Consider the following 24,350-nt stretch of genomic DNA (forward strand, 5'->3'; position numbering starts at 1 on the left):
GCAAGAAAAGATTTAGGAAAAGATTAGTATTTTCACCAGTAAGAATTGCTTGTATCACGGGGGGTCCAAGTATTTACCACTTGGGAGGAGTTTGCTCTGTACTACACACAATTCCAGCAGCAACGAATGAATAGCATCATTGCTAATGTTTGTATCTAACCTGCACCTTGTTTTCTGTAACAACGTGTCGTTTTTATAATCTGAATCCGCCTCTGTATTTATTGATGTACCTGTGGCATGTGCACCATCTCCAAGATGCACTCCAGCCACCTGTCAGGACTCCTTTGACAGCACCTTCCAAACCCACAACCTCAACCTGCTGGGGTACGTGCAGCAATCACGTGGAAACACCAGCAGGGGGAGCAGTTAGAGGTGCAGGTCATGTGATAAAACGCCCAGCGACACATCCAAACAGAGTTGGCAGCCCGGGATGGGAGGAAGGCAAGAGAATTGGGGTGGACCCATCCATTGGCTCCACCTGCACTTCCCGCTGCCACGGAAAAGCAGCCAGCATAATCAAGGACCCCACGCACCCTGGACATAATCTCTCCCGCCTTCTTCCGTCAGGAAAAAGATGCACGAGTATGAAAACATGTCCCAACAGATTCAAGAACAGCTCCTTCCCTGCTGCCATCAGGCTTTTGAACTGTCCCATCAAATAGCAAGCTGATTTTACTCTTCACCCTATCTGTAACCTCAACACTATGGCCGGAATTTTATCGCCCCCTGGGAATCAGAGTGGGCGAGTGGCGGACAATGGGAAGGTCCGCTGATCTCGGAGGGGGGGGGGGGGGGGGGGGTGGGCGGGTTTACACTTTCGGGACGAGCGAGGCCATAAAATCCTGCCCGATATTCTGCATCCTCTTCTTTCCTTCTCCCCTATGTACTCTATGAACGGTATGTTTAGTCTGTGCACTGCACAGGAAACAATACTTTTCACTGTATCCCAGTACATGTGACAACAATAAATCAAATCGAATTAATTAGAAACAAAACTGGGCCTTCCTTTGTCTAAACTGCGATTAATTGTGTCAGGCAAGACTGCCCCTTCAGTTTGAAAGACCTCCCTTTGTTGCCAAGCTGGATGGCAGAAAGACAATGCGCTCATGACACCTGATGTTGCTAAAGATTGAATGGCTTAAGATATGTCAGACATTTCCCATCATTAGCCTGTTATCTGATTCCGCCCACTTAAAAATGGCTGCTGTATTCATTGGGTGAAATCTTACCAAAAAATGACAAGAGTGTTGATTCCGGTGAGAAAAACGGCATTTTTCTCTCCAGGTCTTTCCATGCTCTGTCACAAAAAAACAGCTGGGCGTGTTTCACGCCATCATGTAGGGGGGTCAGAGCCTCAGCATGTCAGAAAAGCCAGGCTCCACTGAGATCGGGACGCCAAGTTTAAAGGGCACCCCAATCAGATCAAACAATGATCTCCTCTCCTGGCCAACACAGAGGTCATGATGTGGAGATGCCGGCGTTGGACTGGGGTAAACACAGTAAGAAGTCTATCAACACCAGGTTAAAGTCCAACAGGTTTATTTGGTAGCAAAAGCCACTAGCTTTCGGAACAGGCTGTTCCTTCGTCAGGTGGGTGGGAGTTCTGATCACAAACAGGGCACAAAGACACAAACTCAATTTACATGAATAATGATTGGAATGTGAGTCTTTACAGCTAATCAAGTCTTAAAGGTACAGACAATGTGAGTGGAGGGAGCATTAAGCACAGGTTAAAGAGATGTGTATTGTCTCCAGACAGGACAGCTAATGAGATTTTGTACATCCAGGCAAGTTGTGGGGGTTACAGATAGCGTGACATGAACCCAATATCCCGGTTGAGGCCACATCCTCATGCGTGCGGAACTTGGCTATCAGTCTCTGCTCAGCGACTCTGCGCTGTCGTGTGTCATGAAGGCCGCCTTGGAGAACGCTTACCCGGAGATCAGAGGCTGAATGCATGTGACCACTCACATTCCACATTCCAATCATTCCAATGACTCACATTCCAATCATTATTCATGTAAATTGAGTTTGTGTCTTTGTGCCCTGTTTGTGATCAGAACTCCCACCCACCTGATGAAGGAACAGCCTGTTCCGAAAGCTAGTGGCTTTTGCTACCAAATAAACCTGTTCAACACAGAGGTCTCAGAGACCCTAATATATGGATATAATTTGTGATCTCCCAGCTATAGATGGATTGTACGGTGCCCCAGGTAAGTTGTATGATATCCCAGCCATAGGGGGCAGCACTGTGGCACAGCGGTTAGCCTCACAGCGCCAGGGACCCGGGTTCAATTCCGGCCTTGGGTGACTGTCTTTGTGGAGTCTGCACGTTCTCCCTGTGTCTGCGTGGGTTTCCTCCGGGTGCTCAGGTTTCCTCCCACAGTCCAATGATGTGTAGGTTAGGTGGATTAGCCATGATAAATGCGCAGGGTTACGGGGGTAAGGCAGGGGCTTGGTAAGATGCTCTTTCGGAGGATTGGTGCAGACTTGATGGGCTGAATGGCCTCCTTCGGCAGCATAGAGATTCTGTAGGATATAGCTGGGATACATGGTGCTCCAGGTAGTGATGTCCCAGATATAGATGGGTTGCACACTTATGGATTGATTATAAAGAGGGTGGTGAGAAAGAAAACTTACATATCTGATAAACATCTTCTACCAGCGAAGATTTCTTTGAAAAGAATACTAATATTATTGCCCTGAAGATATCTGGAGAGCAAACAGAAAATATAACGCATTAGGTGACAGCAAAGATAGTTTATTCGATTGAATTAAACCTGTGACCATGTTAATAGCAAACATCTTAATACATTTGTAATCTTGGATCTCATATTGGTTGAAAGAAATTTTGTCCATCATATTTATGCGTGTTAAATGCAATATCTGCAACTCAATATTTAAGCTTTCAGTTATTAAATAGGATGGGTTGCCATAGTCATTTGGAACAGTTTAATAATGAGAACTTCATTATGTATAATCTTGAGTACTCTACATATTCTAGGGTGGCGCGGTGGCACAGTTGTTAGCACTGCTGCCTCACAGCACCAGGGACCTGGGTTCAATTCCGGCCTTGGGTGACTGTCTGTGCAGAGTTTGCATGTTCTCCACGTGTCTGCGTGGGTTTCCCCCGGGTGCTCCGGTTGCCTCTCACAGTCCGAAGATGTGCGGGGTAGGTTGATTGGCCATGCTAAATTACCCTTTAGTGTCAGGGGGATTAGCAGGGTAAATACGTGGGGTTACGGGGATAGAACCTGGGTGGGATTGTTGGTGCAGGCTCAATGGGCCGAATGGCCTCCTTTTACACTGTGGGGATTTTATGATCATGGTGACGGACTGATCCAACTCTAAAGGTGTTCATCTCACTGTAAAAAATCCTTGAAAAAGTTCCACCTTGTTGACTGAGGTCTAACTGAGTTTTAACAGATTACTAACCTCGTAGGTCCAGCTAAATGTTAATACATTCAATGATAAATTTAAGTTAAAGTGAAGGATACTAAACACTTCTAACTTCCTGGTTTACTCTTTCACTGTGATTGGCAGTTTACCTGCTTGCTGGCATCACAGCTGCAGTGTGCCAGGACTTCCCCTTGACTTGGCATCAGAGTTAAACTGCTGTTAGAAAAGGGGACAATCACAGCACATGATGTGGGACTATGAATGCAAATGGTTGTTTTCATGAGGATTAAGTACTTGAAGTGCTTGAATGGGTTTGTATCATAGAAACCCTACAGTACAGAAAGAGGCCATTCGGCCCATCGAGTCTGCACCGACCACAATCACACCCAAGCCCTACCCCCATATCCCTACATATTTTACCCGCTAATCCCTCTAATCTACGCATCCCAGGACACTAAGGGGCAATTTTAACATGGCCAATCAACCTAACCCACACATCTTTGGACTGTGGGAGGAAACCGGAGCACCCGGAGGAAACCCACGCAGACACGAGGAGAATGTGCAAACTCCACACAGACAGTGACCCAAGCCGGGAATCGAACCCAGGTCCCTGGAGCTGTGAAGCAACAGTGCTAACCACTGTGCTACCATGCCGCCCCAACTGGGGTAAGAAAGAAGGAAGAAGGAGAAACATTGTACCAATTAGAGTATTTTTTAAACACTGTTCTTAACAGTGAAGTCATCAATATACACTTATTTCAACTCTGCATGATTGCTATGGTCTGGACATGGTGAATATTGGGTAAAATGCATGGAGGGTGTTAGAGCAAAGGCTGGTTGGTGGGGCTTTGGTTGGCAGGAATTGGTACTAAATTGGTATGGGGGCTATAAAGAGCTATGGAGGGCAGGTAGAAGGGTGCAGACTGTCATGGAGTGCAAGAGAGATGTCATGGGGAGGGCTGGATAGAAGAGAATAGGTTGACATGGAGGGCATGAGGGGTCATGAGGTGGGTAGAGGGCCTAAGTGGTTCTGGAGCTTTTGAAACTCAGCCATGCTTTCAAAATTGGCTCAGCTGTAATAACAAACCTTGGAAATGTAAACCATGGCATCTATCAAAACTGGAAAAGGAGATGCCTTCTTTTTTAAGCTGCAGGTGATATTTCATTTTAATTATAAAATATAATAGTCTGCCAATCATTGGAGTGGAGCAGGTTGTCAGAATTGTTTGACCTTCAACAGCAGGGGCAATTTTTTCAATGCTAAAGACTTCTGCGCATTTAAATCACAGCGGAAATATGCCGAGAATTTCCACACCCATTTTTCTACAGTTATGAATGCATTATGACACTTTTTCCAATGAGGAAAGTACTCTTGTACATCTCAACATTTAGAAGATGCGGGTGAGCCAATGTAATGGTCAACATGCTTTTTCAGCACAGACCCTATGATGAAGCACTGCAGTTAAAACACATCTACATTACAACACAGCATCTAATAGTGACACTTGAGGTTGTCTCAACATTTAACACGTCCCTGTCAGAATGTTCCCAACCCCTCAGCAGGAGAGCCCTCATGCTCACAAGCTCTCCAATGAGGTGGGCTTGATTAGAGGTTTCAAACTCACATCAGCACATGAGAATAGCAGGGGGTGAGGGAGAGGAAAATCAAATTTCCTGTAGGGTTCACAATGGTGACACCAACCCTCGGAAGAGGTGCCTACGGGGTCACAACCCAAGAATGCCACGTAGAAACAGGGCAGGGTTGGGAAGGCAGAAGAAGTCAAAAATCTCAAGATTTCAGCTTTCCCAAGCCCATTCCTTCCTCCGTTGGGAGACATAAAGACCCAAGGTAAACATGAGCAGTCTGGAAGAAATGCAGGGCGAATAAGCAAATAGCAAGGGAGCGGCCAACTGGTATGTGGACCTCCACCCAAGGAAGTCAGTCCAGTTGCATTTTTTGATATTTTCCACGCTATAAGTAGTGGAGAAAATTTCAGCATGGAAATTATCTTTTGTTCAGTCGTGCGCTTTGCATATAAATAACCTGGTTATTCCCAGGGTAATCCTGACCTTGCTTGTAACTACATTGTACGAGTGCTCAGCCCACCTACACAGACCAGCCACGCAGTTATGCGTTTGATAGTCTGCTCAAATCTTTCATAGTCCTCTGGGGGGGTGGGCCGCTGGGCAAAAGTGAAGTTCCAAGCCGTGCATTTCAAATAACTTCAGTAGACTGCTTAGGCTTTTGCAGTGATGGGAAAACACGGCAAGCCGTTTTGTAATGTTAAGATGGTATGGGAGATGAAACATCACAACGGTAGGCGGATGGTTTTCTTGGAGCTTCTCCCACACTGTCAGAAGGTCAGCCAGCGCCCTGCTTGCAAGCGGTGACAGGCTTTCTGCTGAAGTTAAACCGCAGATTTGGAAAAACACTGCCCCGAAATTCACACCTCTGGATTTCTGCCTCCAGTTGTGGAAACATTGCAAAGGAAGGCCATGGCTGTCCCAGAGCAGAACAAGAACTTACATTTATACAGTCCCGTTTAATATAGCAAAATGCCCCTAGATGCTTCATAGGAGAGGAACCGGGAAACTAAATGATACCAAGCCACATAAGGAGCTATTAGGGTCAAGGGTCAAAAGCTTGGTCAACGAGGTAGATTTGAAGGAGTGTCTTAAAGGAGGAAAGAGAGGTGGAGAGATTCAGGGAGGGAATTTAAGAGTTCCTGGTGTGCCGATACTGTGCCTTTAAGATATGCATTTTCGTCATGTTTCTGTGCTGAATGTGTTTACCTGTCCCTTCCATTTCACTGAGCCATTCTGTCTGGATCCAGAAGAACTGTATTGTTACTGCAGCAACATAATTGATCTTAATTGATGCAGTGTTTGTTTTGACCCAAATTAATGCAGGGTTCTGTTATTTTGTGTTTTCCCCTGGGATATTTCAGAGTGGGGCTTGATTAGGCTGATTGGCAGATAAGGTCATATGACTAGGTACAGCTAGACTTTCAGGGAGAACTAAAGGCAGTCTGTTTTTGGGATCTGTAGAGAGGTTGCTTTCTCTATATCCCTTGCTCTGCTTGAAGTGGAGAGTGGAATCTGCCAAGAAATAAGCTATTTTCTCTGAGATTCTACTGCCTGGGGGGGGCTGGAGCTTTCTCTGAAAGTTGCTGCATGAGAATTGGAAGGCAGGTGTCTGGCTGGACCACACTCCAGAAGTGTCAAAAGGCTGGAAATCTGGCACCTACATAAGCACCTTTGGTTTCTTTGCTAACTGATTCTAAAGAAGGGAATCATGTCTGTGGGGGATATTGCTGAATTGGAACAAAGAGAGAGCTAGCTGTTAAGAATTATACTTTGTAAGGTTTAAGTATTTTAATTGGCAAAAGTTATGCTACTTCTTTTTGTTATATTACAACTGTGTTCTCAAAGAAAGTTTGTTTTGGTAAAAGCTTCCCAGTGGGTCACTTGAATCATATCTGGAGTGAAATGCCTTATGCTCCCCGCAATACCAAAATCAAATGTAAAAGTCAGGGTCTCGGCTAACTTCATAAAGTACCTTGGAGTTTCTGATTTGGTCCTTAACAATGGCGCAGTGAAGAAGGTCAGCAATGTTGAATAAACAGTCTAGAATTGGAGGAACCCAGAGGGCCTGAAGGATGATGGGGCTGAAGGAGGTACCAGAGAATAGAGAACAGTGGGGAGTTGGTGGGGAGCGAGGGACACAAATTCTAACTCAGAGACATTGCTGGACCAGATGCCAATGTAGATCAGCAGACACAGGGGTACGAGTCAGGATACGGACAGCAAAGTTCTGAATAAGCACAAATTGGGGTGGCACGATGGCACAGTGGTTAGCACTGCTGCCTCACAGCACCAGGGACCTGGGTTTGATTCCCGCTTGGGTCACTGTCTGTGCGGAAATCATAGATAAATCATAGAAACCCTACAGTACAGAAAGAGGCCATTCGGCCCATCGAGTCTGCACTGACCACAATCCCACCCAGGCCCTACCCCCATATCCCTACATATTTTACCCGCTAATCCCTCTAATCTACGCATCCCAGGACACTAAGGGGCAATTTTAACATGGCCAATCAACCTAACCCGCACATCTTTGGACTGTGGGAGGAAACCGGAGCACCCGGAGGAAACCCACGCAGACACGAGGAGAATGTGCAAACTCCGCACAGACAGTGACCCAAGCCGGGAATCGAACCCAGGTCCCTGGAGCTGTGAAGCAGCAGTGCTAACCACTGTGCTACCGTGCCGGAGTTTGCGCGTTTTCCCTGTGCCTGTGTGGGTTTCCTCCAAGTGCTCTGGTTTCCTCCCACAGTCTGAAAGGCGTGCTAGTTAGGCGCATTGGCCATGCTAAATTCTCCCTCAGTGTACCCGAACAGACGCCGGAGTGTGGCGACTAGGGGATTTCCACAGCAACTTCATTGCAGTGTTAATGTAAGCCTACTTGTAACTAATAAATAAACTTTAACTTAACTTATGGATAGTGGCAGATAGGAGGCTGGCCAGAATCTCAAAGGTAACCAAAGCATATATGGAATGTTTTTGTTAATTAGGTCTGAGTGAGAGCCTATTTCTGAATGTTCCAAGATTACGGCCTGGACTGTTTGTTTTGCCCTATGATAAGAGTTTAAATATTTGTTTTTGTGAGAACACTGTATTTAACTGTACGTGAGCCAAAACAAAGGTGAATGGGCCCAATTCGAAGCACCATAGGAGACACACACTCTGACCCCTGTGCTGAGCCCAAAGAATTCTGGGTGAAGCTGTGACAATTCCATGGATCGTGCAAAGTATTAAACTGCTCTGCTGAGCACAACCAGCGTTTATTCTATTCCTGACAAACTGCAGTAAAATCCATGAATAAACGGTTCACTTACAACTTCTCCAGGGAAGTCAGATTGTCCAGAAGATCATCATCTAACGAGAAAATGCCATTGTATGAAAGGTCCCTGAAACAGAAAATACAGACGTGTAAAGAGATAATTTTGTTCACCCATCACTCCTGTGCTTGCTGACTTACACTGGCCAGTTAAATAAAGCTCCAGTATTTCAATTCTCACACTTATTTTTAAATTCTTCAGTGGCTAGTGCCTATGTTTGTAACCTATAATCCTCTGAGATTAGGGAAGGCGATGGCCTAGTAGTATTATCGCTAGACTATTAATCCAGAATCTCAGTTAATGTTCTGGGGACCCGGGTTCGAATCCCACCATGGCAGGTCGTGGAGTTTGAATTCAATAAAAAATATCAGGAATTAAGAATCTACCGATGACCGTGAAACTATTGTTGATTGTCAGATAACCCATCTGGTTCGCTGATATCCTTTAGGGAAGGAAATCTGCTGTTCTTACCTGGTCTGGCCTACATGTGACTCCTGAGCCACAGCAATGTGGTTTGACTCTCAACTGCCTTCCAAGGGCAACTAGGGATGGCCAGCCAGCGACGCCCATTTCCCACAAATGAATAAAAAAAAAGATATCTGCACTGTCATGAGTATCCTGATTTTAATCGTCCCACAATATTGACCATGTTTTCAGCTGCCTAGACCCTAAGGTCTAGAATTCTCTCCTGGGTCGGCACAGTGGCACAGTGGTTAGCACTGCCGCCTCACAGTACCAGGGACCCAGGTTTGAATCCTGTCTGTGCAGAGTCAGCACATTCTCCCCGTGTCTGCATGGGTTTCCTCCGGATGCTCCGGTTTCCACCCACAGTCCGAAAGGCATGCTGGTTAGGTGCATTGGCCATGCTAAATTCTCCCTCAGTGTACCCGAACAGGTGCCGGAGTGTGGCGACTAGGGGAGTTTCAGAGTAACTTCATTGCAAAATTAATGTAAGCCTACTTGTAACACCAATAAATTTTAAACTTATACTTCCATGCCTCACTACCTCGCTTTCCTCCTTTGAGGCACTCTTTAAAACCTACCTCTTTGGCAAAGCTTTTGACCTAATATATCAAGTGGTCTGGTGTTACACTTTATTATATAATGCTTCTGTTAACTGTGTTGGAACATTTTATCACACTTAGGACACTTTATAAATACAAATATAAATTGGTGCTGTAAAGTTTACATACGTTCCATCTATCTGAAGCCAAGCTGATTATGAAATGTTGCTTTCATGGATAACCCCATGGTGTCGATTTTAATCTAAGCCAGTCATCAAGAAGCTGATGTAAAGGGTGTAGTGCTAGTTTCACACGCCGCCCACTTCAATTTCTGTTGAAGTCACTGGAAAGTGACATTGGACGGGATGTAATAAGAGTTTCCCCACCCAATCCCAGGGTAACCCTGCCTAGCAAGTTTGGTTAAAGCTGCTCCCTGTGTAGTTGCTTAGCCTCAGATACTGTCTCCCTGATAGCTCCACATGCTTATATGGTGTGTAACAGGGTCATGCAAATCATGAATGGCCCCGCATCAGCAACGCCCCCCCCCCCCCCAGGCCGCACTGCGGTAATAACCCACTCCAAACAGGAAATGGGATGGGTAAGTCATACAATTGGCTCTGGCACACTTGAATTAGGATGTGAGGAAATCAGCCAAGGCTCCTGCAGCCAAGAGGTTATCTCAAGCCCCCCCCCCACCACTCCAGTATTGGAAATGTTAATTTGTGGATGCTGGTTAAAGATCGGGCTTGCACTGATAAAAGGATGTTCTCAAAGCACTTTGCAGCAAATTAAATAATTGTAGTTAGAAGTCTCACAATACCAGTTTAAAGTCCAACAGGTTTATTTGGAATCACGAGCTTTCGGAGCGCTGCTCCTTCATCAGGTGAGTGGAGAGGTAGGTTCACCTCGGTGTTTGCCGTGTTTGTGAAACCTACCTTTCCACTTGCCTGATGAAGGAGCAGCGTCGCGAAAGCTCGTGATTCCAAATAAACCTGTTGGACTTTTAACCTGGCGTTGTGAGACTTCTTACTGTGCCCACCCCAGTCCAACGCCGGCATCTCCACCTCATAAATAATTATAAAAATTAGTTCACGGTGTGTGTGAGTGCCACTGGCAAAACCAGCATTTATTGCCCATCCCTAGATGCCCTTGAAAAGGTGGTGGTGAGCTGCCTTCCTGGCAACTGAGTAACTTGCCAAGGCACATTCGAGAGCTAACCTCATCGGTGTGGGTCTAGAGTCACTGTAGGTGAAATCAGGGAAGGACAGCAGATTCTCCTTCCAGAAAGGGCATCATTCCAGAAGGGGCGGCACGGCAGCACAGTGGTTAGCACTGCTGCTTCACAGCTCCAGGGACCTGAGTTCGATTCCCGGCTCGGATCACTGTCTGTGTGGAGTTTGCACATTCTCCTCGTGTCTGCGTGGGTTTCCTCCGGGTGCTCCGGTTTCCTCCCACAGTCCAAAGATGTGCGGGTTAGGTTGATTGGCCAGGTTAAAAATTGCCCCTTAGTATCCTGGGATGCGTAGATTAGAGGGATTAGCGTGTAAAATATGTAGGGATATGGTCGTAGGGCCTGGGTGGGATTGTGGTCGGTGCAGACTCGATGGGTCGAATGGCCTCTTTCTGTACTGTAGGGTTTCTATGATTTCTTTCTATGATTTCTTTCAGCTAGATCGCTTACTACGGTAGTTAGAATTCCTGATCTAGGCCTTTTAATTCCAGCTTTAATTAATTAACTGTATTTAAATTTCCCCGCTGCCATGGTGGGATTTGAATTCGTGTCTCCAGAGCATTAATCCAGGTCTCAGTATTGCTAGTTCCAATAACACAACCCCTTCAGGCATAGAAGTGCTGTCGTCATGCAGGAAACGTGGGAGCCAAGTTGTGCATCGCAAAAATCCACAAGCAGGAGTGAGATAGTGACCACACGATCAATTATTAAGTGATACCTATTGGGGAATTAATATTGACCAGGAGCCCAGGGAGGACTCTTCTGGTCATCTTCAAATTGGTGCTGTGGGATCTTTTATGTCCACCAGGGGGGATAACATTTCATCTGAAAGGCAGTACCTCCAACAGTCCAGCATCCACCCCCACCCCCCACCACCACCCCCCCCCCCCCCTCCCCCGGGTAATGCACTGGAATGTCAGCCTAGCTTTGGGTGCCCAAGGGTGGAATTTTCCCATTCCCGTGGGACAGGACCATGCAAAGGTCCATTGACCTCGGGCAGGACTTTCCGGTCTTGGGGCGAGCGCAGCTGGAAAATCCTGCCCCAAGTCTCTGGAGGTAGGAAAAGGTTAAATGCAATCTGCTAACGCAGGTTTGAAACACCACTTGTTTTTGTTGTCGTAACGGGACAGGATCTGATTTCCTACTTAGTGGCAAATCTATTGATGCCTCCGTGGCCACAAGCATATAAGAGGCTGATTGAGCAACCCAAATGATAAATGTTCCTTCACCCATTGACCAGAAACATAGCTCCAAGCCATGGAAATTGGCACAAAGAGGGGAGACATTCTACGCATGTTTGTTCTATTCAGTCGATGATGAATTACAGTCTTGTAGCCGGGCTGCACCCAACACTCCTTCCTGCAAAACAACGGCAGTGGGTTTGGTGAGAGTGGGAGGAGAGGGCGAGGGGAGGGCTCCTCAACTTTTTGCCCCTGTTTAAACATCGGACACAAGAAGAAAGTAACAGCAAAGGAAAAAAACAGAGTTTTCAATTATGGGTACATCAGATGCACCAAACTTTGCCGTGAGCAGTAAGTATGTGCCTCAGTAGACCAGCAATTCGCCTTGGAAACATTCAGCTTTCAGTTCATGTCCCACTCAGCATCATTGCTTTTCAGACGAGGCATTAAACCTGCCCTCGCAGGCGGATACTTGGCACTATTTCAAAGAAAAACGGGATTTTTCCTTGGTATCCTGACCAATACTTATTCTAAGGGAAGGATTTTCACCTCCAACCCACCCACGATAGCGATAGCGGCACAGGCTTGGAGGGCCGAAGGGCCTGTTTCCTGTGCTGTACTGTTCTTTGTTCTTTGATAGATAAACTACTTTATGTTTCAGTCATCACATTTGAACAAGCTAGCAAAGAATTAGGAGAGATGATGGCCTCGTGGTATTATTGCTGGACTATTAATCCAGAAACTCAGCTAATGTTCTGGGGACCCGGGTTCGAATCCCGGCACAGCAGATAGTGGAATTTGAATTCAATATAGCGGGCGGCACGGTAGCACAGTGGTCAGCACTGCTGCTTTCACAGCTCCAGGGACCTGGGTTCGAATCCCGGCTCGGGTCGCTGTCTGTGTGGAGTTTGCACATTCTCCCTGTGTCTGCGTGGGTTTCCTCCGGGTGCTCCGGTTTCCTCCCACAGTCCAAAGATGTGCGGGCTAGGTTGATTGGCCATTCTAAATTGCTCCCTAGTGTCCCGGGTTGCATAGGTTAGAGGGGTTAGTGGGTGGATATGTGGATAGGGCCTGGGTGGGATTGTGGTTGGTGCAGACTCGATGGGCCGAATGGCCTCTTTCTGCACTGTAGGATTCTATGATTTAATTTCAATAAAAAATATCTGGAATAAAGAATCTACTTGGTGACCATGAAACTATTGTTGATTGTTGGAAAAACCCACCTGGTTCACTTTAGAGAAAGGAAATCTACTGTCCTTACCTGGCCTGTAGAGCCACAGCAAGTTAGTCTTTTTTTAATTCATTCACAGGATGTGTGTGTTGCTGGTTGGGCCAGCATAATTTGCCCATCCCTGACGGTATTTAGGAGACAATCACATTGCTGTGGGTCTGGAGTCACATGCAGCCAGACCAGGGAAGGATGGCAGATTTCCTTCCCTAAAGGACATCAGCGAATCAGTTGTTTTTTTACGACAATGGTTTTATGGTCATCGTTAGACTTTTAATTCCAGATTTTGATTGAATTCCAATTCCACCATCTGCCGTGGCGGGAATCGAACCCGGGTGCCCAGAGTATTATCCTGGGTTTCTGGGTTACATCTGCCACCGCCTCCCCTTCAAAGGTAACTAGGGACGGGCAATAAATGCTGACCAGCCAGTGACACCCATGTCCCACAAATGAATAAAAGCATTTAAACGTGACAGACCCACAACCCACATTTAATACATTTGGGTTATTTACGCAGGGTATCACGCAGGAAGCTTTGCCTTGCCTGACATGGCACCATTTTGGAACTATATGGGTTAAGACCTTTTATTTCATACATTACTGCCTGGTATTAAGGATGAAGACACTGTTGATTTACAATCAAGTCCAACCAAGTCTGAAATAGAAAAATTATCCAGTTCACTGGTCTGCAGATTTGGCACGGTCTTGATGTGTTTGGAATAAGGCAAAAGGCAAGGCGGAATGTAGCAAAATCTGTCTACTAAAGGAGCTGAATTCACATCAGCTTTGATTCCAGGCCAGGATTTATACCTAACCTTAGAACTGCCCAACAAAAAAAAGGTTATACATGACCAAATATGCATTTAACTGACTTCCATTCCAGACGATTAATCTTAACTCCAGTGATATTTCAGCCAGTCTATCTAGTCAGTAGCTGATCGAGGAAGATATGAAGCATTTCTGCATCTCTATCCAACATCTCAACATCATTTGACACACAATTAATTAATCTATTTCAAAAAGTGCACTGGTTGATATGTAAGCAGCAAAAGCAGTCATTTTGTGCACAGGGCGATCCCACAAACAACAGTGAAGATGGTTGGCCAAATTTTGCAATGATTGTTGGTTGGAGGAGGAGTGTTGGCCAGGACATTAGAATTTTGTGCTATAGCACCAGATTGAAGAGGTCCTCAGTCTTAACAACTCCCAAAGCATTCTAACTATGCAATGCGGTCTGCGAATAATTTTGATTTAAAACCAGATTTTCGGATGACTGCATATTTGGTATTCCGACAAAAAAATTAGTTCTAAAAATCTTGATGTACTTGCTTTACTTTTTTTTTTATTCGTGGGACATGGGTGTCGCTGGCTGGCCTGCATTTGTTGCCCATCTCTAGTCGCCCTTGTACGGAGTGCCTTGCTAGGCCACTTCAGAGAGCAGTTGAGAGTCAACCACATTGCTGTGACTCTAGAGGAGGGTAACGACGGCAGATTTCCTTCCCTTAAGGACATTAATGGACCAGTTGGGTTTTTCTGACAATCGTTTCATGGTCATCAGTAGATTCTTAATTCCAGATATTTTTTATTGAATTCAAATTCCAGCATCTGCCGTGGCGGGATTCGAACTTGGGTCCCCAGAACATTCGCTGAGTTTCCGGATTAATAATCTAGCGATAATACCCCGAGGCCATTGCCTCCCCAGCCACTGCGTTAAAACCTCTCGATTTTTGTTTATTGTGTATTCGCTCCCTGGCCGGTTCCGTTCTGGTTGTTGCTGTGAGAATTGTGGGTTTGGGATGGTAGCAAGTTTAGGGCCCACTGTTTCCCCTCCCCCAAAGTACTCCTCCACTGAGACGCACTGTTGTTGGACGGAGAGAGGGAAGATATTCAGCATCTTGCTTCTTCTGCACCTCATTTGCTTGTGCACTAGAGAAAACAAGTGCTAAAGCACACAATTGGCTTGTCACATGACCCTCTCTCTGTCTCTAACTGCCCAGTGTCCCAAATATGGTCATGGCTTGTGGCTTCCTGTTGCCTGGCTTATATGATTAGCATATGTTTGGGAACATTTCTTTCATAGCCTGTGTACTATTATCCAAGTGATATAGAACCATAGAATCTTAGAAACCTTATAGTGCAGAAGGAAGAAATTTGGCCCATCAAGTGTGCACCGACCACAATCCCACCTAGGCCTTATCCCCATCACCCCACGCAATCTCTCTAACCTATGCATCCCAGGACACTAAGGGGCAATTTAGCATGGTCAATGAACCTAACCTAATGGTTTCCCCAATCCCAGTTGAGCATTCAGGTGATTGTCAGAAGACTTTGCTAACGGGGTAGGTTGATTTTTATTCAACCAAGTGATGTTAGGTGTCGCTGGTCAGGCCAGCCTTTATTGCCCATCCCTAATTGCCCTCGAGAAGATGGTGGCGAGCTGCCATCTTGGCCCCCATTCATACTCCTTCATAATAATTCTTCTTGATGAGGTTTCGTTGGCAGTTTGTCTCCATTTCAATGGCTTTTGGAAATGTAGCAAAGTAGAGTGTTGCAAATGGCCAGCCATCTTTGACTGCGATTTTAAGTTATTGGAGTGTGGCTTTAGTTTCTCTTTTAAATCAGTTTCCAAGCAGTAAGTTCATGAAGTAATTTCTTCATGAAACATGGCTACGTAACAGGGGCTCTCGGAGTCTCTCCGAGCCGGCAGGCGAGATCCCCACTGCCTGCAGTGAATTCCATCCATGACCAGGCATTAGACGATAATATGGCATTTCTGGCAATACTGAAAGGGCAACAATATCGAGCCAGGTGTAAAAACCCCTTGACCTTAAATCACCACCTTTCCTGGGATGACATTTACAGTGCATGTCCGTAGCAAGCTATAAAACACAAGGAAGGCTACAGCTCAATCCAATTCTATCCACGCAACTGCACTTTTCGTCAAGAGTCACGGAAAGTTCAGCACAAGTGGGAATTCTGATTGCTTCCCCTTCACTTGCTTTTTCTTCCCCCTTTCTCGCCCCCCCAACAATGAAAATAAACTAATATTACCTTGGAGGATTTCCTGGTGGGATAATTTGAGCCACTTAATCACCATTTGTGCTGTGAATGAACTTCAAGTTATTGTTTAAACTTTGCGTGGCACAAAGATTAGATTCCGGCTCTCCTGATTCCGACCCTCTTGCCATCGTCCTGCCGTTAGTGGCCAGTGCCATCCACTGCCTAAGCTCTGGCATTCCCTCCTGCAAACCTTCCCTCTCCTCCGTAAAGCCAAACCTACGGTAACTGTCCTCATATTTCTTTATATTTTTTAATTCATTCGTGGGACATGGCTGGCTGGGCCAGCATTTATTGCCCACCCCTAGTTGCCCGAGGCCAGTGGAGGGTCAACCACACTGCTGTAGCTCTGGAGTCACATGTAGGCCAGACCGGGTAAGGACGGCAGATTTCCTTCCCTAAAGGACATTAGTGAACTAGATGGGTTTTCCCGACATTCGACAATGGTTTCATGGCCATCAGTAAATTCTGAATTCCAGATTTTTTTTATTGAATTCAAATTCCACCATCCGCCGTGGTGGGATTCGAACCCGGGTCCCCGGAACATTCGCTGAGTTTCTGGATTAATAGTCTGGTGATAATACCACTAGGCCATCACCTCCCGATACATCTTGCCTGACAACGCTCCTGTGAAGCGCCTCGCGATGATCTTTGCTACTTTTAAAGGGGGCCCATATCAAATGCAACTTACTGCTCCTGTAAAACGGGTAAATCAGCTGAACAGCCTGAGCCGGTTCCGAAGTGCTGCCCATTCCCAACATCTGACACCCATTCCCAATATTTGTGACTCGCTCTCAGACCTTGCCAATATTTACTCGAAAGGGAACTGATTATGTTGTGTGTTTGCTTTCGCGCAGTGCTGGAACAGATTCCTTTTGTATCTCTTTCAGGCCTGTCAAGTTGCCTAGTTACAAAGTAAATGGCCTGGCTCCCGCTGAACCAACCTCATTGTTGTTCCTTTGACATCCGACAGATTTGTACCAGAGCAAGGTTGCAGCTTGTGGATGGACAGCGGGCGTTTGTTGACACGACTGCCCATCAATCGTCAATCATTTAAAATAAAATCTCTTCTCTCCTCACCGCGGTCGAACATATGATTCTCTCACGTACCTTTCACTCAGCCATTATTCCTATCTTACTGAGAAAAAGCCAATTCCAAAATAGACCCATTGGCCGAAACCCTACCAGCTCGGTTGGCCAGGAATCAGGGTGGGCGAGGTACCCAGAACAGAACAAAATGGCCTCGGGCAGGATTTTATGATCTCCCCCTTGCAAGGCCGTAAAATCCCACCCACCAGCTCTGACTCAGCGAGTCCCACTCTCACCTCTCTCTCTCTGAGGGTCTGTGGGTTCAAATCCAGAAACTTAATCACCCAGCCTTAGGATGGTATGCGCAGTTCTGAGGGAAAGCTGCACTGTCAGAGTTCCACTAGGTTAAACTAGGCTCCACTCTTCATGGCTATTTAAAGGAAGAGCAACACCAATCCGCCACAGCAGATGTTGCAATTTGATTTCAATAAAAAACATCTGGAATTAAGAATCTACTGATGGCCATGAAACCATTGTCGATTGTCGGAAAAACCCATCTCGTTCACTAATGTCCTTTAGGGAAGGAAATCTGCCACCCTTACCCGGTCGGGCCTACATGTGACTCCAGAGCCACAGCAATGTGGTCGACTCGCAACTGCCTTACAAGTGCAACTAGGGATGGCCAATAAAAGTTGGCCAGCTAGTGATGCCCATGTCCCACAGATGAATTAAAAACAAGTAATTTAATCCTCGCCAACCTCACAAAGGAGACATTTGCTGCCATTCTCTGGCATCCCCACGACATTTTCCCCGGCAGCAGGAGCGCTATTGGCGGGCGGGGGCAACATCTGGTCCCACTGCGGTCAATGGGATTTCCCATAGATTCCATCCCACGATGCCGGGAAACACGTGGCGGGAATGCACAGTTGGCGGGCGGGACCAGAGGATCACGCCAGAGTGAAGAGCCGGATGATTGCACCCATTACCATTGCTATTTGTGGGAGCTTGCTGTGTAACAATTGGCAGTTGTGTTACAACAGTGACTGCACTTCGTTGGTTGTAAGCGCTTTGGGATGTCCTCAGGTCGGGAAAGGCACTGGGTGCATGTTAGGAGAGGGTGGTGTAATGGTAATGTCACTGGACTAGTAATATAGAGGCCCAGGGTTCATGGACATGGGTTCAAATCTCACCTTAGCAGCTGGTGGCATTCAAATTCAATGAACCTGTAATTGAAAGCTAGTCTTGGTAATGGTGGCCATGAAACTATCATCAACTGTCATTGTTTACAAAAAAGATCTGTTTCACTAATGCCCTTTAGGGAAGGAAATCTGCCATCTTTACCTGGTCTGGCCTACATGTGACTCCAGATCCACAGCAATGTGGCGGATTCTGAACTAACTGTCCTCTGAAATGGCCTAACAAGCCACCCAATTGAAGAGCAATTAGGGATGGGCAGCAAATGCTAGCCTTGCCAATGATGCCCAAATCATGAGGATTACAGTGGCACAGTTGGTAGCATTGTTGCCCCAGAGCACCAGGGACACGGGTTCGATTCCCGGCTTGGGTCACTGTCTGTGGGGAGTCTGTAAGTTCTCTCCATGTCTGCGTGGGTTTCCTCCGGGTGCTCCGGTTTCCTCCCACAGCCCGAAAGGAGGAATGTGCTGGTTAGGTGCATTGGCAATGCTAAATTCTCCCTGAGTGTACCCGAACAGGCGTCGGAGTGTGGCGACTAGGGGATTTTCACAGTAACGTCATCGCAGTGTTAATGTGAGCCTACTTCTGACACTAATAAAACATACTTTAAAAAGATAAGAAAAAAATGTTTTTTTTTATATCATTGGAACAAAGAGTGTGCCGTTTCCATCCGGGACTGTTGTAAAATGGAGAAATGAAACAAAACAAGATTGGGAATGGACAGAGCAAAGGAAAGGCAGGAGACGCATACCACTCTCCATTGCAGATTGTCACATACAAGTAGTATGAGTGGGATTTGATGGCTCAGTCCAAAGGCAAATGATATTTGACCATTTCAAAGCCTAGCATGCAAACAAAAAAGCGTTTTCTCCAGGTCCCTTTAGCTTGTGACCCTCCTGCTCCCATGATGTGGAGATGCCGGCGTTGGACTGGGGTGCCAAAGTAAGAAATCTCACAACACCAGGTTAAATTCCAACAGGTTTATTTTGGAATCACGAGCTTTCGGAGCGCAGCTCCTTCATCACACTCGCCTGATGAAGGAGCAGTGCTCCGAAAGCTTGTGATTCCATTAAACCTGTTGGGACTTTAACCTGGTGTTGTGAGACTTCTTACTCCTGCTTCCAGTCCATGCTCTGCTTATCCCTCCTCCCAGTATTATGATACTCAAACGCCATTCAGTGTTGACACATTTAATTCTTCCTTGAAATAAAGTAGCTGAAAAATACTTTGCCCGGTTCCAGCTGTGCTGCCTGACCACATCTGGTAAAAAGCTTTGCAAACTGGCCTCCATCAGCAAACACCTGCAACAATATCCCAAACCACAAAATTGGCCCCCAGAGGTGGGGAGTTGGGGCGGGGGGGGGGGGGGGGGGGGGGGGGGCGGGGGGGTGGAGGGAGGGTGGGGACATTGCACAGAGTCTATGCTGTCCAATGTCCGATGCCTTTCAGGTTCTGGCTGACTGCTGAACTGTTATGAATATTAATGTCTGCTTCGCGCTCAAGATATAAATTATCTTCCGTTCTTTGTGTTGAAAGTGGGAGCTAAGAGGTGAAGCACCCGACAGCGAAATTCAGAACGTACGGGGAACGGCGTCTGCCAAACATTAGCTCATTTTCTCTTTCAAAAATCAATTTCCATTGGGTTTCATCCAAAGGTTTTGGAAGTTGTAGGGAAAAAGGGACAAGTAGCCAAGAATTAAACCTTCCCCATATCATATACACTCGACACCATTTAGGAAATATAGTGAGAGGGTTAATGGTAATGTACTTCGTTCTTATTCAATGACAAATAAGGAAATTCACCCTTTCATATTTTTCCAATCGTCTACAAAACATTTTGTTTTGACTGAAGAAGGGAAAGGGTTAATGTATTTTGTACCTGAAAGGTTGAACTTTGTACTTAGAATGTATCACAAGCATAACCCTTCCTTGTGGCTAATCTCCTCAGGTTTATACTGTTTTTGACATGAATAAAGTTCTTCGTGTTTGTACTGCTTCTGACATTAATTCTGACATTCTGACATTAATACCAGTTAACTTTTATTTTTATAACAATAGATAGTCAAATGTAAATATAGATGTGAATGTGTTTGCAGACATGCAAGTCTTACCTTTTCTACAGGCTTGCGTGGTAAATGTAAACGGAAGAAAGTATTACAAGATGTGGGGCATGGTAACGGCCGTTTAAAGGAGGACTCCCGCTGGGCCGGCTGCAATTATGCCGGTAACTTCAAAGGAAGGGCCGTGGAAGAGCAGGAAACCTCAGACTGTATCGTGACTACAGCTGCCAGAGAACTGCTGCTTCGTGATCAAGGACTGTTGTATGGACTTTGATTCATGACCAGACCAGTGTTTGTGTCGTGACTGGTGCTGGGAGCCATAATGTATATATACCCCCACTTTTCTGTGTTCAGAGAGAACTTTGGCTTCCGCTTTCAAGGGGTCAAGTTCTCCCACAAGCTTGTGAGAATAAAGCCTACTCTACTTTGACTCATACCAGCCTCAGAGGTATTTTTTACCGGCTACATTGACCATGCCCTGGCTGCCTTTGCCTTTGCATTATTTTTCTTCCGTGCTGTGAAATGGCTGTTAAAAAACGATGCAAGGCTTGTCCATTGGGTCAGCTAGGGCTCAGTGGATTACACTTTCGCATCGAGTCAAAATGTTGAGAGTTCCAACGCTGCCCCGGAGACTAGTACACGGAAGCCGGGCTAACCACCCCACCCAACAACCCCCCCATCCCTGACCCGCTGCAGAATTGAGGGAGTGTTGTACTCGTGGAGGTGTTGCCTTTTGAATGAGAGGGTTAAACTGAGGTCCCACCTTCAGGGAGATGTTAAAGATCCCATTGCATATTTGAGGGTGAGCAGGAACGTTCTCCCATGTAGCCTGGCCTGCATTTATCCCTCAGTGAATGCTCCTACTAAATCTGCTATCCCTGCTGCCATCAGACTTTGATTTGATTTGATTTGATTTATTATTGTCACATGTATTAACAGAAAGTATTGTTTCTTGCGCGCTATACAGACAAAGCATACCATTCATAGAGATGGAAGAGTGCAGAATGTAGTGTTACAGTCATAGCTAGGGTGTAGAGAAAGATCAATTTAATGCAAGGAAAGTCCATCCAAAAGTCTGACTGCAGCAGGGAAGAAACTGTTCTTGAGTTGGTTGGTATGTGTATTGCATCTTTTTCCCGAAAGAAGAAGGTGGAAGAGATAATATCCGAGATGATTCGGCTGCTTTGCTGAGGCATCGGGGAAGTGTAGACAGAGTCAATGGATGGGAGGCTGGTTTGCGTGATGGATTGGGCTACATTCACAACCTTTTGTAGATCCTTGCGGTCTTGGGCAGAGCAGGAGCCATACCAAGCTGTGATACAACCAGAAAGGGTGCTTTCTATGGTGCATCTGTAAAAGTTGATGAGAGCCATAGCTGACATGCCAAATTTCCTTAATGGACCAACCTCATATTAAGTTGATCCTTCTCTACACCCTAGCTATGACTGTAACTCTACATTCTGCACCCTCGCCTTTCCTTCTCTTTGTATGGTATGCTTTGTCTGTATAGCGCACAAGAAACCATACTTTTCACTGTATACTAATACATATGACAATAATAAATCAAATCAAAATCAAATGCTATCTGGCCATTATCACATTGCTGGCCTTAGGTCTTACTGTGTGTAAATTGAATAATAGAATCCACACAAGCACAGGGAGAATGTGCAAAGTCCGCACAGACAGTAACCCAAGGCCGGAATTGAACCTGGGTTCCTGGAGCTGTGAAGCAGCAGTGCTAACCACTGTGCCACCGTGCCACCCATTGACCTCGGACGGGAGTTTCCATCCTCGCTTGAATGAGGCCATAAAATCCCATCCAATATCTCCGTATGTGGCCCAGTGTCAAATTCTGTCTCATTGTGCTCCTGTGAAACACCCTGGGGGACGTTTCACTATGTTGAAGGTGCTATATGAATGCAGGCTGGTGTTGCAGACAAGAATCCCTCACAGCCGCACATGCCCTCTTACTGTGTGTCACAGGTAAAACTGCATCTTTGAACAGGAGTGCAAAATAAGATACAGGGCTCCTTCCCCAACTCAACCGTCTCTCAAGCAGTTAATCCTTTCCTTTCAACTGTGGTTTCAGACTGTTAACCTTGAACTCAGTGTCATGTGTATGTATGTTTTGCATATGTCAAGGGAGGCTGGAGAAAGTTGGGTGCAATGTTCCTGCTCATCGACCATCGATGGCCTTTAACAGTGAATACATCGGTTGACCAGGGTCGTACTGCTGTGCTGTTTTCCCTCGTTGTTGTGGCAATAAATCTCTAGGTGGTAAAATTGTGCAGTCGGCTGGGTTACGGTACCAGTAAATGGAGATGATCCGACACTCCGTGGACACTCATTCCTGCATTTCTGATGCCACAGAGAAACAAAGAAACCGTCGTTCAGTCCATTATGTTCTTAACCATCCAGAAATTGGACTTTGACTGTTATCACAAGGCAGAGCGGCAACTTTCATGGTCCACCGCATGGTGCCACACTGGGGATGTAATGGTGTTTATCTGGCCTTCCAGCTCAGTGCTGGTGCGTGATTCTGCTGAAGTCTGCAGTGATTAAAGATTAGGGATTAACGAGAATTGGGGTCAGGACAATGTAAATATTCAGCCTGAGCAGCACATAACTAATCCAATAGAAAAGTAAACTACTGCGCAATCTGGGAATCTAAAATAAAATGCTGGAAGAAAAAACTCAGCAGGCCTGGCAACATGTGTGGAGAGAGAAACAGTTTAAAGTTTATCTGTTAATGTCACAAGTAGGCTTACATTAACACTGCAATAAAGTTTCTGTGAAAATCCCCTAGTTGCCACACTCCGGCCCCTGTTCGGGTACACAGAGGGAGAATTTAGCATGGCCAATGCACCTAACCAGCACGTCTTTCGGACTGTGGGAGGAAACTGGAGCACCCGGAGGAAACCCACGCAGACATGGGGAGAACGTGCAGACTCTGCACAGACAGTGACCCAAGCCGGGAATCGAATCCGGGTCCCTGGCGCTGTGCGACTGAGCCCCCCAATAGAGTTGATGAGGGGGATTTTCCACTCCCCTATTTGCAGCAGGGGGGAATAGCGGAAGGGACAAAGAGCAGGAGATCCAAAATGGCTTCATTGCCAGCGGGATTTCCTGGCTCGTTTGTCCCCAAACCCCACCCCCGCCAATAGCGTAATAGGGATCCTGTAATAAGTCCTCGGAGACAGATGTCTTTTCACCAAAATCCCTTCATTTATAAGTCTGACAACAGCATACAGAGTGCTTTCAGTCAGCAGTCTACACTAGGAGACCCAGAGGAACTGACACGCCTGGTTAAACAAGAGGCTCCCTGATTGGCCCATCAATTTGGCCCTTAATCAGGGAGTTCATATTCTAACAGGCCAACCTCAATTGCCTGATTAAAGTCGTTGCAGATCCCAATTTTAAAATTGCATCAATTACATCGAATTTCCAATGCAGACCAGGCCTTTATGCCTGATTGCTCCCCCCACGGTGAAGTCCATTCATGTCGGCGTGATGTTTCGCCAGTGTGAATCACAACAGATCCTCCTTGTCATGCACCTGACCCACTGGAGGCGAGTACCGCCCTCCGAAACGTAAGTTTGAGGACTAACTGCTCAAACTAGATTTTTGTGGGTGAGGTGGATGTTTGGGGGCAAGTACGAATGGCTGAATAGGCTGGAGCAGAGCGGCAGGGTGGCACAGTGGTTAACACTGCTGCCTCACAGTGCCAGGGACCTGGGTTCGATTCTCAGCTTGGTTCACTGTCGGTGCGGAGTCTGCACGTTCTCCCTGTGTCTGCATGGGTTTCCTCCGGGTGCTCCGGTTTCTTCCCATAGTCCAAAAGATGTGCTAGTTAGGTGCATTGGCCATGCTAAATTGCCCCTTAGTGTCCAAAGATGTGCAGGTTAGGTTGATTGGCCACGCTAAATTGTCCAATAATGTTAGGGGATTAGCAGGGCAAACATGTGAGGTTACGGGAATTGGCCTGGGTGGGATTGTGGTCGGTGCAGACTCAATGGGCCGAATGGCCTCCTTCTGCACTGTGGGGACTCTATGTACCCAAACAGGT

General features: G+C 46.3%; 1 protein-coding gene across 1 annotated transcript in view; it reads right to left on the reverse strand.

The window, feature by feature from the left end:
* pkd1a (polycystic kidney disease 1a) overlaps positions 1 to 24,350 on the reverse strand; it is a 229,998-nt gene that overhangs the window by 145,257 nt on the left and 60,391 nt on the right. Inside the window, exons 2-3 of the mRNA XM_078240701.1 lie at positions 8,298 to 8,369; positions 2,641 to 2,712 (exon numbers count right to left, since the gene is read on the reverse strand). Of these exons, the coding sequence (XP_078096827.1) occupies positions 2,641 to 2,712; positions 8,298 to 8,369 (144 nt within the window). The remainder of the gene's footprint in view (positions 1 to 2,640; positions 2,713 to 8,297; positions 8,370 to 24,350) is intronic.

Source organism: Mustelus asterias, chromosome 23 (genome assembly GCF_964213995.1).
Source record: "Mustelus asterias chromosome 23, sMusAst1.hap1.1, whole genome shotgun sequence".
Taxonomy (NCBI): Eukaryota; Metazoa; Chordata; class Chondrichthyes; order Carcharhiniformes; family Triakidae; genus Mustelus; species Mustelus asterias.